Source organism: Tasmannia lanceolata, unplaced genomic scaffold, assembly GCF_043159265.1.
Source record: "Tasmannia lanceolata isolate RefF3 unplaced genomic scaffold, GAP_Taslan_0.1 ptg000012l, whole genome shotgun sequence".
NCBI classification, from domain to species: Eukaryota; Viridiplantae; Streptophyta; class Magnoliopsida; order Canellales; family Winteraceae; genus Tasmannia; species Tasmannia lanceolata.
The window spans coordinates 34268217-34283139 of record NW_027518689.1 but is presented as its reverse complement, the minus strand read 5'-3'; the positions used below and the strand labels follow the sequence as shown (position 1 = coordinate 34283139).

The window sequence follows — 14923 nt, the reverse complement described above, 5'->3', positions numbered from 1 at the left end:
TCCAGTCCGGAGTCCGGCTGGAAGTTGAGTCCGGAGATCCAGTCCGGAGTCCGGCTGGAAGTGGAGTCCGGAGATCCAGTCCGGAGTCCGGCTGGAAGTGGAGTCCGGTTCGGACCGGACTGATTTTTGTCGTTTTGTTGAAATGCGTTATATCCAGTTCGGATTTTACCGGACTGATTCTTGTCGTCTTGCGGCCAGTCCGGTTCGGACCGGACTGATTTTTGTCGTTTTGTTGAAACGCGTTATATCCAGTTCGGATTTTACCGGACTGATTCTTGTCGTCTTGCGGCCAGTCCGGTTCGGACCGGACTGATTTTTGTCGTTTTGTTGAAACGCGTTATATCCAGTTCGGATTTTACCGGACTGATTCTTGTCGTCTTGCGGCCAGTCTGGTTCGGACCGGACTGATTTTTGTCGTTTTGTTGAAACGCGTTATATTCAGTTCGGATTTTACCGGACTGATTTTTGTCATCTTGCGGCCAGTCCGGTTCGGACCTGACTGATTTTTGTCGTTTTGTTGAAACGCGTTATATCCAGTTCGGATTTTACCGGACTGATTTTTGTCATCTTGCGGCCAGTCCGGTTCGGACCGGACTGATTTTTGTCGTTTTGTTGAAACGCGTTATATCCAGTTCGGCTTTAAAGATCCAGTACGGAGTGCGGAGCGTGGAGTACGGAGCATGGAGTACGGAGCATGGAGTGCGGAGCGGAGATGTGAATTTTCATGCACGTAGGAACACGCGCGTGCTTGATCGTATTGTTGAGTGGGAGAATGTGTCCGTCATAAATATGGGACACGTGGCGCCATTCGAGTGTCCTCGAGATGCGTGCGTCGTATTTAATGCCCCACCGCCTCTGAAAAGCTATAAAAGGAGGTTTACCCCCTTTCATTTTTTACTTTTTACTTTTCATCTTTTCTTCTTTTTCTTGCTCTGGGAGCTTCGACTTCTCAGTTCTCAGTTCTCAGTTCGCAGTTCGCAGTTCGCAGTTCGAGTTACGCAAGGATTTGACGAGCTCCACTCACCGGTATTCCTCTCAGCCCTTCTCTTTACTACATGTCTGATAGTAATTCGAGTTCCGAGTCCGGTACGGAGTCCTCCACTAGCAGTAGTTCAGAATTTAGGCCGCCGCAGGAGCCTGTAATGGCTAGGACGTCCACTAGAGTAGATCTTGTAGATAGTGACGACGAAGGGGACAAGGAGGAGGTGTTTTTAGACTTGAACGCCACTCCACTCCCCACTGGTAGTCTCTCCCGAGCAGAAGGGAGTGTTGAAAGTGACGTTGCTGAGGCGTCTACAACATTCCCTCCTGGTCAGGCGGTGGAGGTAGTCGCTAGAGCGCGGATGGATGCCAACCCAAAATACAACCTGCGAGCTCTAGTCGAAGAGAACTACCTCACCAGGTCCATGCTAGGCGACATTAGGAATAAGTACTGTGTGCCTCCAAGATTTGAACTGAAGGCAGCTATAGAGGGAGACAGAGCCTGTAACGAGAGTCGAGATCTCTGTATTTATGAGGAGTCGATGAGGGCGGGACTCCGATTTCCTCTGCACCCATTCTTCGCAGCGGTGCTTCGATACTACGGACTGGCCCCAGCTCAAGTAGCTCCGAACTCATGGAGACTACTGACTGGGTTCTTGTATCTTGTCCACGGCCGGTTAGAGAGGAGCGTGAGCTTGTCGCTATTCCGTGCTTGTGCACATCTGAAGAGGCATAAGGAAGGGGGCTGGATCTACATCAGCCAGCGCCCTGAACTCAAAATCATTACCGGCATCCCCTCGTCAATACATTCATGGAAGAATAGGTTCTTCTACGTCGAGGATAAGGAGGTCAGTGAGCCCTGGCCTGTCCCTCTAGTGTGGGACACTCCGGACACTTCCAAATTAAGTCGAAAGCCGCTCCTCGAGAGTGAGGACAGAGAGACTTTCGCCTTGATGCGGAAGGAGATTGAGCAATCAGGCCTTATCCGCTGTGCAGAGTTCTCAGGAGAGGAGGTGCTAGTTGGACTGGGCGTGAGTGCCGCGACTCCAGAACGTATGTAGCTAGACTTGTCTTTAGAATATGTTTACTTTTATATGCTTGCTTCTGACTGCTTGCTTGTCTGGCAGAAATGAAGAAACAATCGACTGTCGAGAAGATAAGACAGGGAGCCCAGCCACGGGCACAGGAGGGTGCTGCACAGGCACAACAGGAGCGCCAGAAGAGAAAGGCGACTGTACTGGCGAGTCCGGCCCCATCACAGGGCACTCCTCCACCCCCATCCCAGAGGGCCAAGACTACGGTGAAGCTAATAGGCCCCTTTGCTCAGGGCGGTGGCTCTTCTAAGTCCGGTGGTGCTTCTACCGGAACCGGTTCTGGAGCTCGTCCTCCTACGGGGCTTAGTGAGCACGTCTTTCGACCCAATTGGGCCGTTCTGAAGGATGACACTGCCCTAGGCGAGAGCCGAGTAGCAGCAGAGATCATGAGCAAGTGTTTGCTGCGGAAGGACAAGCAACATGTCCTTCACGAGCCGCCAGCTACAGGAGAGGAGGCTGTGCTATCCTCAGCTTACCAGGTAAGGAAGAGGTGATCCGTTTGCTAACTTTCTGCCCATTTCTTCCTTTTACCATACTGATACCTGTTTCTTTCTTCAGATCTTGCTCTACTACAATGACCTCAAGGAGAAGAGTAAGAAGTTCTCCCAAGCCATTACTGCATCTGAAGAAGTGAACGGAAAGTTGGCCGCTGAGGTGCAAGAGCTTCAAACGAGCATCGGGCGAGTAGAGGAGGAGAAGAGGTTGTTGATGGAGGATCTGGCCGCAGAGAAGAAGAAACTGGTCAAGGCTGCTGAAGCCATGGAGGCTCAAAGAGGAAGAGCCAAAGAGAGGCAGGAGACGGCAGTGAAGGAGGCCACAGAGGCGAAGGAGGCTGAACTTTTCAGCCTGTCGAGCGAGGCTTATAGTCTTGGATACTACGACTGCCTCCAGGAGCTCCAGGCCTGCAATCCAAACTTATTGATGCAGAACATGACTCTCCCTGCCAGGCCGAAGATTACTGATGAGGAGCCAGATGCTCCTACTGATGCTCCTGCTGACATCACCTCTCTTCCAGATGCTTAGTATTATATATATTTTTTTTTGTTTATTTTGACCTCATTTTGTAATGGTCCTTGAGACCCTACAGCTCTTACCAGCCTCTTTAAAGTGAATTTTGTAATGGCCCTCGAGGCCCCACATATTCTGATCAATGAAATCACATTTGTCTGTCTCTGATATTTCTCAACTGAGTGATTTGCTCGACTTGTCTTTTTGATTTTGATAACCTGGGACTGAGGCTGTTGATAGTCGAATTGTGACGAGCTGGTCTTCTAACAAGTACCCAAGTTCAGGAACAACAAGTACCCGAGTTTAAGAACTGGGTTTCCAGTAAGTACCCAAGTTTTGTGAACTGGGTTTCCAGTGAGTACCCAAGTTTAAGAACTAGGTTTCCAGTGAGTACCCAAGTTTAAGAACTGGGTTTCCAGTGAGTACCCAAGTTTTGTGAACTGGGTTTCCAGTGAGTACCCAAGTTTAAGAACTGGGTTTCCAGTGAGTACCCGAGTTTTGTGAACTGGGTTTCCAATGAGTACCCGAGTTTTGTGAACTGGGTTTCCAATGAGTACCCAAGTTTTTGTGAACTGGGTTTCCAATAAGTACCCAAGTTTTGTGAACTGGGTTTCCAAAGAGTAAGAGTGAAACAAAGTCTGCAAAAAAGATTATTTATTTATAACAACAAGTTTACAAATTTACAAAGTCACCTTTTTACGCCGTACATTTTGTCTATTGATAATATCTCCTGAGATTTTTAGAGTTCCATGCGTGAGGTAATAAGTGCTCCTCCAGTGTCTCCAGTTTATAGCTTCCTGGCCGGATAACTTCTTTCACTCGATATGGCCCTTCCCAAGTCGGGGAGAGTTTCCCGACTTTCGTCGGTTGGGAGACGGCTGCCTTTCTCAGGACCAAATCTCCTGTCCTGAATTCTCTGGGGCGAATCTTGGAGTTGTGATAATTTGATACCCTCTGCTTATAAGCGGTGACCCGGATTCGAGATTCTTTCCGGATTTCTTCTAGTAAGTCGAGATCGGCACAGAGCCCGTCGCCGTTAAGCTGCTCGTTGAAGCTGGTGATTCTGGGAGACGGAGCGCCTATATCGACTGGTATCACAGCCTCAGTACCAAAGGAGAGGTTGAATGGCGATTCACCAGTCGTCGTGCGAGGAGTAGTGCGGTAAGCCCACAGAACGTGATAGAGCTCATCTGCCCAACGGCCAGCTTTTTCATCCAGCCTCTTCTTTATCCCCTGAAGCAGGATTCTATTAGTTACTTCCGTTTGCCCATTGGTCTGGGGGTGAGCAACCGAAGTGAATCTCTGTTCAATCTTTAAGTCCGAGCAAAACTTTCGAAAGTTCCGGCAATCGAACTGTTTGCCGTTGTCTGTGATCAAGATACGGGGAATCCCAAATCTACAGACTACTGCCTTCCAGAAGAAATTCTGCACATTCTGCTCAGTGATCTGGGCCAGAGGTTCTACCTCCACCCACTTAGTGAAATAGTCTATCGCCACTACCACGAACATGCGCTTTCCAGAGGCCGGTGGGAAAGGGCCCAGGATGTCCATCCCCCATACTGCAAAGGGAAGCGGACTAATAATTGGAGCCATTGCTACAGCGGGCTGGTGGATGGTAGGAGAGAACTTCTGACACCTCTCACACCTTTTAACCAGATCCAGGGCATCCTGCCTGATTGTAGGCCAATATAGTCCTCTGAGCAGCACCTTTATCGCCAGAGCTTTGCCCCCCAGATGTTCTCCGCAAATTCCTTCATGAGTCTCTTGTAGTGCATATGCGGCGTCGCTCGGCCTCAGACACTTCAGATATGGGAGAGTATATGACCTTTTGTATAGATTGTCACCACTGAGGGAGAATCGGGCAGCTCTCTGTATCACCTTACGAGCTTCTTTCTTATCCTCCGGGAGTCTAGCATCGCGCAGATATCCTATGATCTCATCCATCCAGCACGGCTCATCTTCCACCTGCATGACTTCCATGGCTTTACTGTCGATGCTGGACCTCTGTAGAAACTCCATGTGTATGCTTCCGAGAGTGGTATATCCAGAGGCAGCCAGTTTTGACAGCACGTCAGCTTTGGCATTCTCTGTTCTTGGCACTCTGATGACCTCGAAACTTGCAAACCGGCTGGAAAGTTGGCGAACCTTGGCGAGGTATTTAATCATATGCTCGTCTCGGGCTTCGTAGACCCCTTGGATCTGGTTTGCTACCAGCTGCGAGTCGCAGTATGCTTTCAATTTTTGGGCGCCGGTCTGAATCGCTAGGCTCATTCCGGCAAGGAGGGCCTCATATTCCGCCTCATTATTTGATGCACGAAACCCGAACCTCAGGGTGTAATCCGCAGTGAACTCATCAGGCCCAGTGAGGATGAGGCCAGCTCCACAGCCGTTTTTATTTGAAGATCCGTCGACATATACTTCCCAAGTCGGTGTGCTGGTTATGGAGTCCTGTCCGGCTGAAGGTGGCCTAATTTCCGTCAAAATTTCCTCTGTCATACGCTCTTCAGGGACTACTTTCTCTATAACTGGGAGCTGCAATGCTTCAGGGTCGACGACCTGCTGGGGGATAGTGCACTCGGCTACAAAATCTGCCAGTACTTGGGCCTTGATAGCTGGCCTGGGTGCGTACTGAATATCGAACTCGCTTAGCTCTACAGCCCATTTCACAAGTCGCCCGGAGATATCTGGTCGATGGAGAACTTGTCGAAGTGGCTGATCAGTCAAGACCTTTACAGTGTGAGCTTGGAAGTACGGCCTTAACTTCCTGGCGGCCATTACCAGCGCGTAAGCCAATTTCTCGACCCGCTGGTACCTTGTTTCTGCGTCGTGAAGAACCTTGCTGACATAATAAATAGGTTTTTGCTGGCGGTGCTCTTCACGGACGAGGACAGCTGCCAGAGCCGTGGAGCTGATGGAGAGATACAAAAATAGCTCCTCGCCTGGCTCTGGCTTTGTTAATAATGGCGGAGAGGACAAATATCTTTTCAGTTCTTCGAATGCGATCTGGCATTCTTCCGTACAGGGCGCAATCTTGAGTCCCTTGACCGCGCTGAAAAAGGGGAGGCACCTTTCCGCTGATTTGGAGATAAAGCGACCCAACGCCGCTATCATTCCCGTGAGCCGCTGGACTTCCCTGATGGTTTTTGGAGCAGTAAGCTCCATCACGGCTCTGATCTTTTCTAGGTTTGCTTCTATCCCTCGCTGGCTCACCATGAATCCTAAGAACTTCCCCGAGCTGACACCAAATGTGCACTTGGTGGGGTTAAGTTTCATGTTGTGCTTCTTCAGGACCTGGAATGTTTCTCTGAGATCAGACGCATGATCCTGCGCACTCCGACTTTTGACCAGCATATCGTCTACATAGACTTCCATGTTACGGCCGATCTGGTTCTGAAAAAGTCTGTTCACAAGCCTTTGGTAAGTGGCTCCGGCATTTTTGAGGCCGAAGGGCATAACTCAGTAGCAGTAAGTCCCTTGATCTGTGACGAAGGAGGTCTTTGGTATATCCGACTCGTACATCCTGATCTGATTATATCCGGAGAAGGCGTCCATGAAGCTCAACAGTTCATGACCCGCTGTGGCGTCAATGAGTTGGTCGATCTTCGGGAGTGGATAGCTGTCCTTAGGACAAGCCTTATTCAGATCGGTGAAGTCGACGCAGGTCCTCCATTTCCCATTAGTCTTCTTGACTAGGACTACGTTTGCCAACCAGTCCGGGTATCGAATCTCGCGAATGAAGTCAGCCTTCAGAAGCCTCTCCACTTCTTCTTTTATTGCCTGCCGCCTTTCGAAGGCGAAATGTCGTCTCTTCTGCTTCACCGGTCTACAGGTTGAATCAACACCGAGCCTGTGTGTGCTGATCTCTAGATCAATGCCGGGCATATCGGCAGGAACCCATGCAAAGACATCTGCATTGTCCTGGAGAAAATTGGTGAGCTGGTGCTGAATGCTGCTGCTGAGGGAGGAACCGATCAGAGCGACTTTCTCACTGTCCTCTGGGCACAGTGGGATGGAGAGGGTCTTCAGCTGGTTGAGTCCCTCTGAGTTCGTCCCTTACATCGAGTAGTTCAATTGGCAGTGATTCCACTGCATTTTTGCCTTTGAGTGCCATTGCGTAGCACTCTCTGGATTGAGGCTGATCTCCTCGAACTTCCCCCACACCATTGGGGGTTATGAACTTCATTTTTTGGTGGTAGGCCGAGGCTATTGCACGGATGAGGTTCTGGCTAGGCCGTGCCAAGATAGCATTATAGACCGAAGCGGCCCTTACTACCAGAAAGTTGACCATGGCGAAAGCTTGACAAGGTGGATCTCCGACAAGAACAGGGAGCTCGATCTGCCCCACCACTTTCATGACCTCTCCGGAGAAGCCAAATAAATCTGAGTTCGCCGGCTTCAGACGGTCGTCGCCTATCATCATTTTCTCAAAGGCGTGGTAGTATAGAATGTCCGCCGAACTTCCATTGTCTATGAGGATTTTCTTCACCTCCCAGTTGGCAACGAACATGGTTAAAACCAGTGCATCGTCGTGGGGTAGGATAAGATTATCCAGATCTGCATCTGAGAAGGAGATCTCATTCTCCGTTTTCGTCTTTTTGGTGGTTGTGTGCACGGTGTTAACTCGCCGTGCATATGCTTTGCGAGCGGTAGAGGAGGTGCCCCCAGCCGCAGGCCCACCCATAATTGTATCGATGACCCCCCTTGGCTGAGATTGGGGTGCCTCAGGCTGCGCATTGGCCAGCTGAGGGGTTTTGTCCCGAGTAGGGGGCTGCTGTGATCTTCGAGGGCTGCGGCCCTGGGGGCTCTTTCCTCTGCGCTCTTGGTTGCGGCTGTCAGTTCGGATATACTTTTTCAAATAGCCCCGGCTGATGAGTTGCTCAATTTCCTGCTTGAGTTGCCAACAATCATCTGTGTCGTGGCCGTGGTCCTTGTGGAACCGACAGTACTTTGAAGGATCTCTCCTGTTTCCCTTGGAGATCATTCTAGCAGGCCACTTCACGAACTCTTCTTCGCTGATCGCCGCCAGTATGTGCTTTCTGGAGGTATTGAGAGGCGTGAAGTTTTCTTCTCTTCTCTGAGGAGGCGGAGACTTCTCTCTCCTGGGAGGTTTATCCTCCCTGCGCTGCTTAGGTAGATTCTTCTCTTCAGAGGTTATCCTCCGATTTGAATTAAGAGCTGCCAGTGTTTCTTCCACCGTTATGTACTCTTCTGCCCCGGCCATAAGGTCCGCTAGTGAGTGCGGATTTTGTCGAGCCACCGCTCGACGGAATTCATTAGACCTGGCGCCTGCGAGGAGCGCATTCATTGCTGCTGAGGGCTCTAGATTTGGCACTTGAAGTGCCTCCCTGTTGAATCGGCGGACGAACACCTTCAGAGGCTCGTTGTCGTCCTGTCGCAAGGCCATCAGGGAAGCTGTTGTTTTCCTTGGCCTGCGGCTGCTCATGAAGTGGCGGACAAGATCCTCTCCAAAATCATCAAAATTGTTGATGGAGTTCGGTTTGATCCTGGAATACCAGTCTCTTGCCGCGCCAGTCAGCGTCGTTGGAAACGCTCTGCAAAGAAAGCCATCGGAAGCTCCGTGGAGGAGCATAATTGTTCTGAACGTTTCCAAGTGGTCCACGGGGTCTGTAGTGCCGTCATACTGAGGGACGGCGGGCATTTTAAACCCTCTGGGTGCTGGGGCACCCAGAACATCATCAGTGAATGGCGTCCTGCTTGAGAACGCCCTGGAGACTGGCCGGCTCTGGTCCTTCGCCAATTCCTCTATCCGATGATCAATCTCCTCCATTCTTTGTAGCAGTGGATCCGTCCTATGGTCCAAGGACCTGATCCTTTCCACAGACTGGCTCGCCGCGGAGCCGGATTGGCTCTCCCGACTCATACGACGAGGTCGGCGTTTCGCTGGTGGCGCACGATCTTCATGAGCTCGGCGCCTCTGTGCGGAGGGGGAACGCGACCTTTCACGGTGATGAGTCTCTGTTTGGGCATGCCTCGTCGCGGGGTGAGGGACTTGTCTGGTGGAATGATGAGTTCGGCTCTCACTATGGTGTGATGACTCTCCCCTGTGGACGTCTGGCCTTCCTTGGACAGATCGCGGAGCCTCTGGAGGAGGTTGAGGGGGCACTTGAAGTAGTTGCTGGTACTGCCCAACGAGGGCCGTCATCTGCTGAAATAGAGCTTGAACCTGCTCCGGGGTGGGCAAGGGATTCAGATGTTCTGAGCGAGCCGGGCTCTGATCTGCTGTAGCAGAAGCTGCTACTACTAGTGATGCAATTCGCTCACTCCGGGTCCTGCGGGGTAGCGCGGTTTGGGTAGTCCGCGCCTGCGCAGTAGGCATCCGCGTACTCTTGCGTCCTGCCATTTTTGTGGGTGGGATGTGTAAGGACAGCTTTTAGTTCTGGGGCCCCACGGTCGGCGCCAATCTGTTAGACCTAAAATCGGTAACAGGTACAGCAGTGATGTAAGAGCTGAGCTGGATGACTAAGGGAGCTGAGTCCTGGGGGACCGGAGTGAGCGAGTAGTGAAGTGGCTAGAAGCGAGTCCTGCTATGAGGGCTGAGTCCTGCACAAGGCAAGCGAGGTCAGAAGACCAACCCGGGTTTTACTCCGGACAGGCCCTTCGACACTCAAGTCAATATGAGCAGGAGTGAAGGGGAGAAGTCTAAGAGTTTTGGGTGGAGAGGGTTTTTCGCATTACCCATTGGTCTGAGCTTTGATCCTGTATTTATAGGAAAATCTGGTGAGGTGTCCTGGACAGGTGTCCAGGACAGGTGGCGGCCTGTGAGAGGCTGCAGCTCACCTACTCTGGGTTAGGTGGCGGCCTGTGAGAGGCTGCAGCTCACCTACTCTGGGACAGGTGGCGGCCTGTGAGAGGCTGGTGTTTTCACACCCCATCAAGAAGTAATATTGGAGAGATGGTAAACATAAAAAACCATATTATGTTTTCTTGATTTAATACAGATTGGAGAGACATTGATTGAAGTCATGGGAATGCACATTGTATATAGAATTACAGAGAGATTCAATTATTTTAAGAACGAGTATATAATTTTATTACTTCTGTTAAGAAAGTGATACTGACAACCTTAAGATCAGTCATTGAAGAAAGAAAATCAAAGCAAATCTGATAAGACAAATAAAATGGTTGACAAATCTTAAAGTTTAAATCTTGTGCCCTAATTAAAAATCACCAGTCATGACATCACCCTAAAAAATAATGTTTGCCAAATATTTGGTCGTCCCCCAAGCTTTTATACATTAATAAAAAAATTTTTACATAAAACATGGAAGAGGACTACCTAAGATCCAGTATCAATTGAGTTAAGTCACCTTCAATTGAAAGAATCTTCTTAAAAATTAGGGAACTAATTGTAGAGATTTGTGTAAGCCCTTAGGGTCCCTTAGTTTTTCAAGAAGTACTGTACGGACCACACTATAGGATGATCCAAACCGTCCATATGATGGGCCTAACGTACACAGGTTGTACCCAAAACATCATTTCCATGGGATGATCCTAGCCCTCCGATCTATAGATGAACTGCATTTTATGGAAACCTCCATAGATAGGAGGGCTAAAATCATCCTATGGAAATGATTTTTTGGGCACAACCTATTTACGTTATGGCCCATCACATGGACGGTTTGGATCATTCTATTGTGTGGTCCGTACAGTACTTCTTGAAAAATAAGGGACTATAATGGCTTACACAGTATAAAATCTCCTAATTCTATGTCTCCTCAACAAAATAACCACACGTTGAGTGAGGATAAGATTGAAAACGTTGTTACGCTCGTAATTTAAAGTCTTTTGGCAGCTCAATAACAGCTGCAAAATACCATCAAAACTGGATTCCATTCTGGTGGGTATTGACCAAAATACCTTCAACTAAGGATTAAGTTTTCAAATCAATGTCATCTTAAATAACACAATCACTATTGGCTGTTTGGGATACATGCCAAACAAGGTTGCTCTGTCTTGGCTATTACAATATCGAAAATTCGACTAGGAAAAGGTGTGGCATCTAGACGTTGGAAATCACTAGGTATGATGTTGAAGATTTATCCCAAAACTAAGGATATTTTGGTCATTTTTGAACTATGAAGTAGTCAGGAAAATGTTCCACCCACAACAAAAAAACAGAAAGAAACCCAACAGACGACAAGAAGATCAGAAATGGTATCACTGCATCATATGCAAAACAACTAAGATTCGTAGTACCACGGTTATAGTATCACCACAAATTTATTATAAGCTTATTGGTAGGTTAATGGAATCCTAAAAAAACTACACATCAATTCAACTAAGGTTTTAGGGCTAATATTTCCACCCCTACATTCTACCCATTCCATCCCTACAGCGCATCATCCACACTAACCACATCACCACGCATCTTCCCATCGAAAATGATGTCAAGGAAAAACAACAAGAACACCAAGAAAAAGCAACAAGAGAACATTGGAATATGCCCAAAGATCCACAAAAACAGTGGGAAAGAGAAGTACAAGGAATGCAGGCCAAGAGACCAAAAATAGCTTCCCTCATTAACAGTCCGTCCCACATATTCTTGTGTGATATGAGGTGATGATTTTCCTTTGAGTGGCACACTTATGAGGATACTGGCGTGGCTATAGTACCTGATCGAATTAATGTTGAGCAGAAAAGTTGTCAATAAACTGACCAATATACAAAAATATTTAATGGAAAATATAAGGCCAAATACTAATTCATCCCCTTGAGAATTCCCCTTTCCACCCCACTCTGTCATATGAACTGCGATCAAAGAACAAAGCCAGATCGACATTGAAGACAGCACAGTTGATGCATGTTAGGTGCCTAGATGGGTCCCACTCAGAATAAATTAATTAGATATTTTAGTGAATAATATCATATCAGATTTTACCAGATCTGATATATTTAGTAGTTATGTTAGATTAGGACATCTATTTAGATCAGGATAATCTTTATTTGGTTATTTCTATTCTTATTATAGAATCTTTCTAGATCCTTCTATGTTTATCATTAAGTGTTTTATATAAGCATATGTTATTGTTAATGGAAAGGAATGAAGAAATCTATCTTAGAAATTGTGTCTTTTTGCACAAAGGAGGATTGATCCTTCCATGGAAGTGCATCAAGAGGTTGATCTTCCCTCTAAGAAGAATGAATCATGTTACGAACCGATTCGGTTTTGTAACAATTGGTATCAGAGTGGTCGATCATGCGCCATGGCTACATCTTCAGAGATTTTGAATTCGATGCGTGAAGATTTTCAGAAGATCAAAACACTTATTTTGGACACTTGTTTTGGAATTGAAGGAATGGCAACGACAAATTGTGGAAGGCTTGAGCAAGATTGACATGGTGATCAAGAAGTCTTGCACAATGAAAAAGAGGAGAAAAGAATGGATAAAGAAAGAAGATAGAAGAAAAGGCAAATAAGCCACAAAAGAAAGGTTCTCATCAAAGAGTCTACCGTTCCTCTCAACCTATCCAATGCCGTCAAAAATATTCTCACCCACAGTTATCCATATATCAACATCTCAGTCATTCCAAAAAGACACATCAAAAGTGTTTTGATGAACGGCAAGATGTGATCGATTTGAAGATGGAGCTGCCTCAACCTTTGATGAGGACATATGTGATGGTGACTAATTATAAGACAAAGAAAGGACAAAAATGAGGGAGAAAGAATAAAGAAAAAGATAAGAGAGAAGAAATTTGGAAAGTCGTGCATAAGGTCATCTACTCAAACAGCCATCGATTAATCTCCAACCTTGAGGACAAGGTTGATTTCAAGGCAGGTGGAATGATTCATACTTAGTACTTTAGTAGGAGATGAGGATTTGATTAGAATATTAGCTACTCTTATTGGCTACTCTTAGAATAGCAAGTTATTATTTAATTAGGAAGTAGATTTGGGTGGGATTCTTATTATGTAGGAAAGTTACTTAGGATTATGAGATATAAATAAATTGTAATCTTCTATTTCATCAATGGAGAAATAATCTTAGAAATTATGTCTTTTTGCATAAAGGATGATTGATCCTTTCCTCGAAGTGGATCAAGAGGCCGATCTTCCCTCTAAGAAGATCAAATCACGTTACGAACCGAATCGGGTTCGTAGCAATGCCATTATGTTGTTCTTTGAGTTTCTATTGCAAGAATGCCTTTTTGGACTTCCCTGTAATACCATCCAAAATAAAAGACGAGAAAAAAAATAGAAGGAAAGTAATAAGATAAATAAAAGAAAGCCCATCCTGGAATTTTGATTATAATTAAGAAAAAGAGGCAGAAAAAGCAACAGAGAGAGAGAGAGTGAGTGGCCGACCTCCATCATGATTTGAACTTTGAACCCGTAAAAGTCTGTTAATGGCGAATGACTGTCTTTGATGGGTGCTTTGGGACAAGATAAAAGAGCCAGATGTGATAAGCTAACAAGAGGGCAAGGCCCATAGGGACCAAAACATAATCAAGCTCCTGTTTCTGCATCACTACTTGAGAATCGCATAGAAGAAAATCGAAGAATGAAGGGAATCATATAGAAGTAGTAGGATTGGGATAAATATCTCGCGCACGCCCCCATGGACATCACGAGGTTCATGCACATCACACCACGCCAACCTCATAAAGATTTCCTTTTTTGACTAAACCAAAAGTTTCTATTCTGTTGGATTAATTTCTTGCCATATCTACCCTCAGTGATATCCTAAGCATATTCAGTGTTCCTACCGCTTGTTCTTATTACCACAATTTGATTGTAATTTCTACATCTTCGTAATTGTTTCTAGGGACCATTGCAGAAGGCATTTCGCGGGGCCGGTTGTTGCATGAGAGAGCAGCCACTTCAAATGAATAAGACAAATCTGAACTTTATGTGGTTGCTCTCTCATGCAACATCCGACCCGCAAAATGCCTTCTGCAATGGTCCCTAGCAAGTAGCAAATCCCCAGTTTCTGTTACTTTCATGTTTAATTTTTGTAAATATTGATTGATTTTGGAAAGCTCCCTCATTCTTTATAAAAACCTTGTTGCTGACCCACTATCAAGCTACTACTCTCTACTCTCCTAGTTTCCAATAAGGCTTTTTTAATTATTATTTTTTTCTTTAATTTAGTGAAGCTTGCACAAAAATTACAAAGCATGCCGGTTTACATGTGTTGGGTTACAAGAAGTCTCCATTGCAAGAAGTTGGAGGTATATTTTTCTTAATAACATAAAATCATATTTCCTTTTTTCCTTTTTGGAGGTGTGGGTGAATCTCAACAATCTAAAATATTACAGGGAAGTGACATATTGGGGCCCTTTTGCTCCGTGGGACAGCCCCCTCTAGTGTATTTGGTCTAGATGACAAACTAATTCTGTTTAGGAGTATTGTTTTAGGTATTGGGAGATGCTAATTCTATGGGTAGTCTTCCCTGTTGTTAAACCTCTAGATTTGAGCTACTTCCGAAACTTATTTCATAGTCATTGTTTTACTTGGATACGACCTTTCAGCATCTAATCACTAGTAAAAAGAGACCAGTACCATGACTTAAAAGTAAGTGTTGATGTATTAGCTGTGCTAGGTACTGACTTTGTTAAGGATACGCAATCCACCGAATCAAGTCTAATACGGGAATTAAACCTTTATTCATGTAACCAACTCTAACTTTTTTATGTAAATCACCCTGACTTTTTTGAGATATCGTGATTCCTTTGTGATAATCCAAGATCTTATGTAATCCTAGTACACAATATTAAACACAGCACTCAGCCACTCAGGAGCACGCAACAACCAACCTTGCCTCCCTTCCAACGCTGGCAAACGTTCACTATGTGATCTCCATTAAGCTTGATCGCAC

At 46.3% G+C, this 14923-nt stretch overlaps 1 protein-coding gene across 1 annotated transcript; it reads left to right on the top strand.

Annotated features, from left to right (window-relative positions):
* The first annotated feature begins 1142 nt into the window (after nucleotides 1-1142).
* Nucleotides 1143-2569, top strand: LOC143888750 (uncharacterized). Its single transcript, XM_077393164.1, has 2 exons — nucleotides 1143-2034; nucleotides 2109-2569. Exons 1-2 carry the CDS (start codon nucleotides 1143-1145, stop codon nucleotides 2567-2569), a joined length of 1353 nt encoding a protein of 450 aa, XP_077249279.1.
* The last annotated feature ends 12354 nt before the right edge of the window (nucleotides 2570-14923 follow it).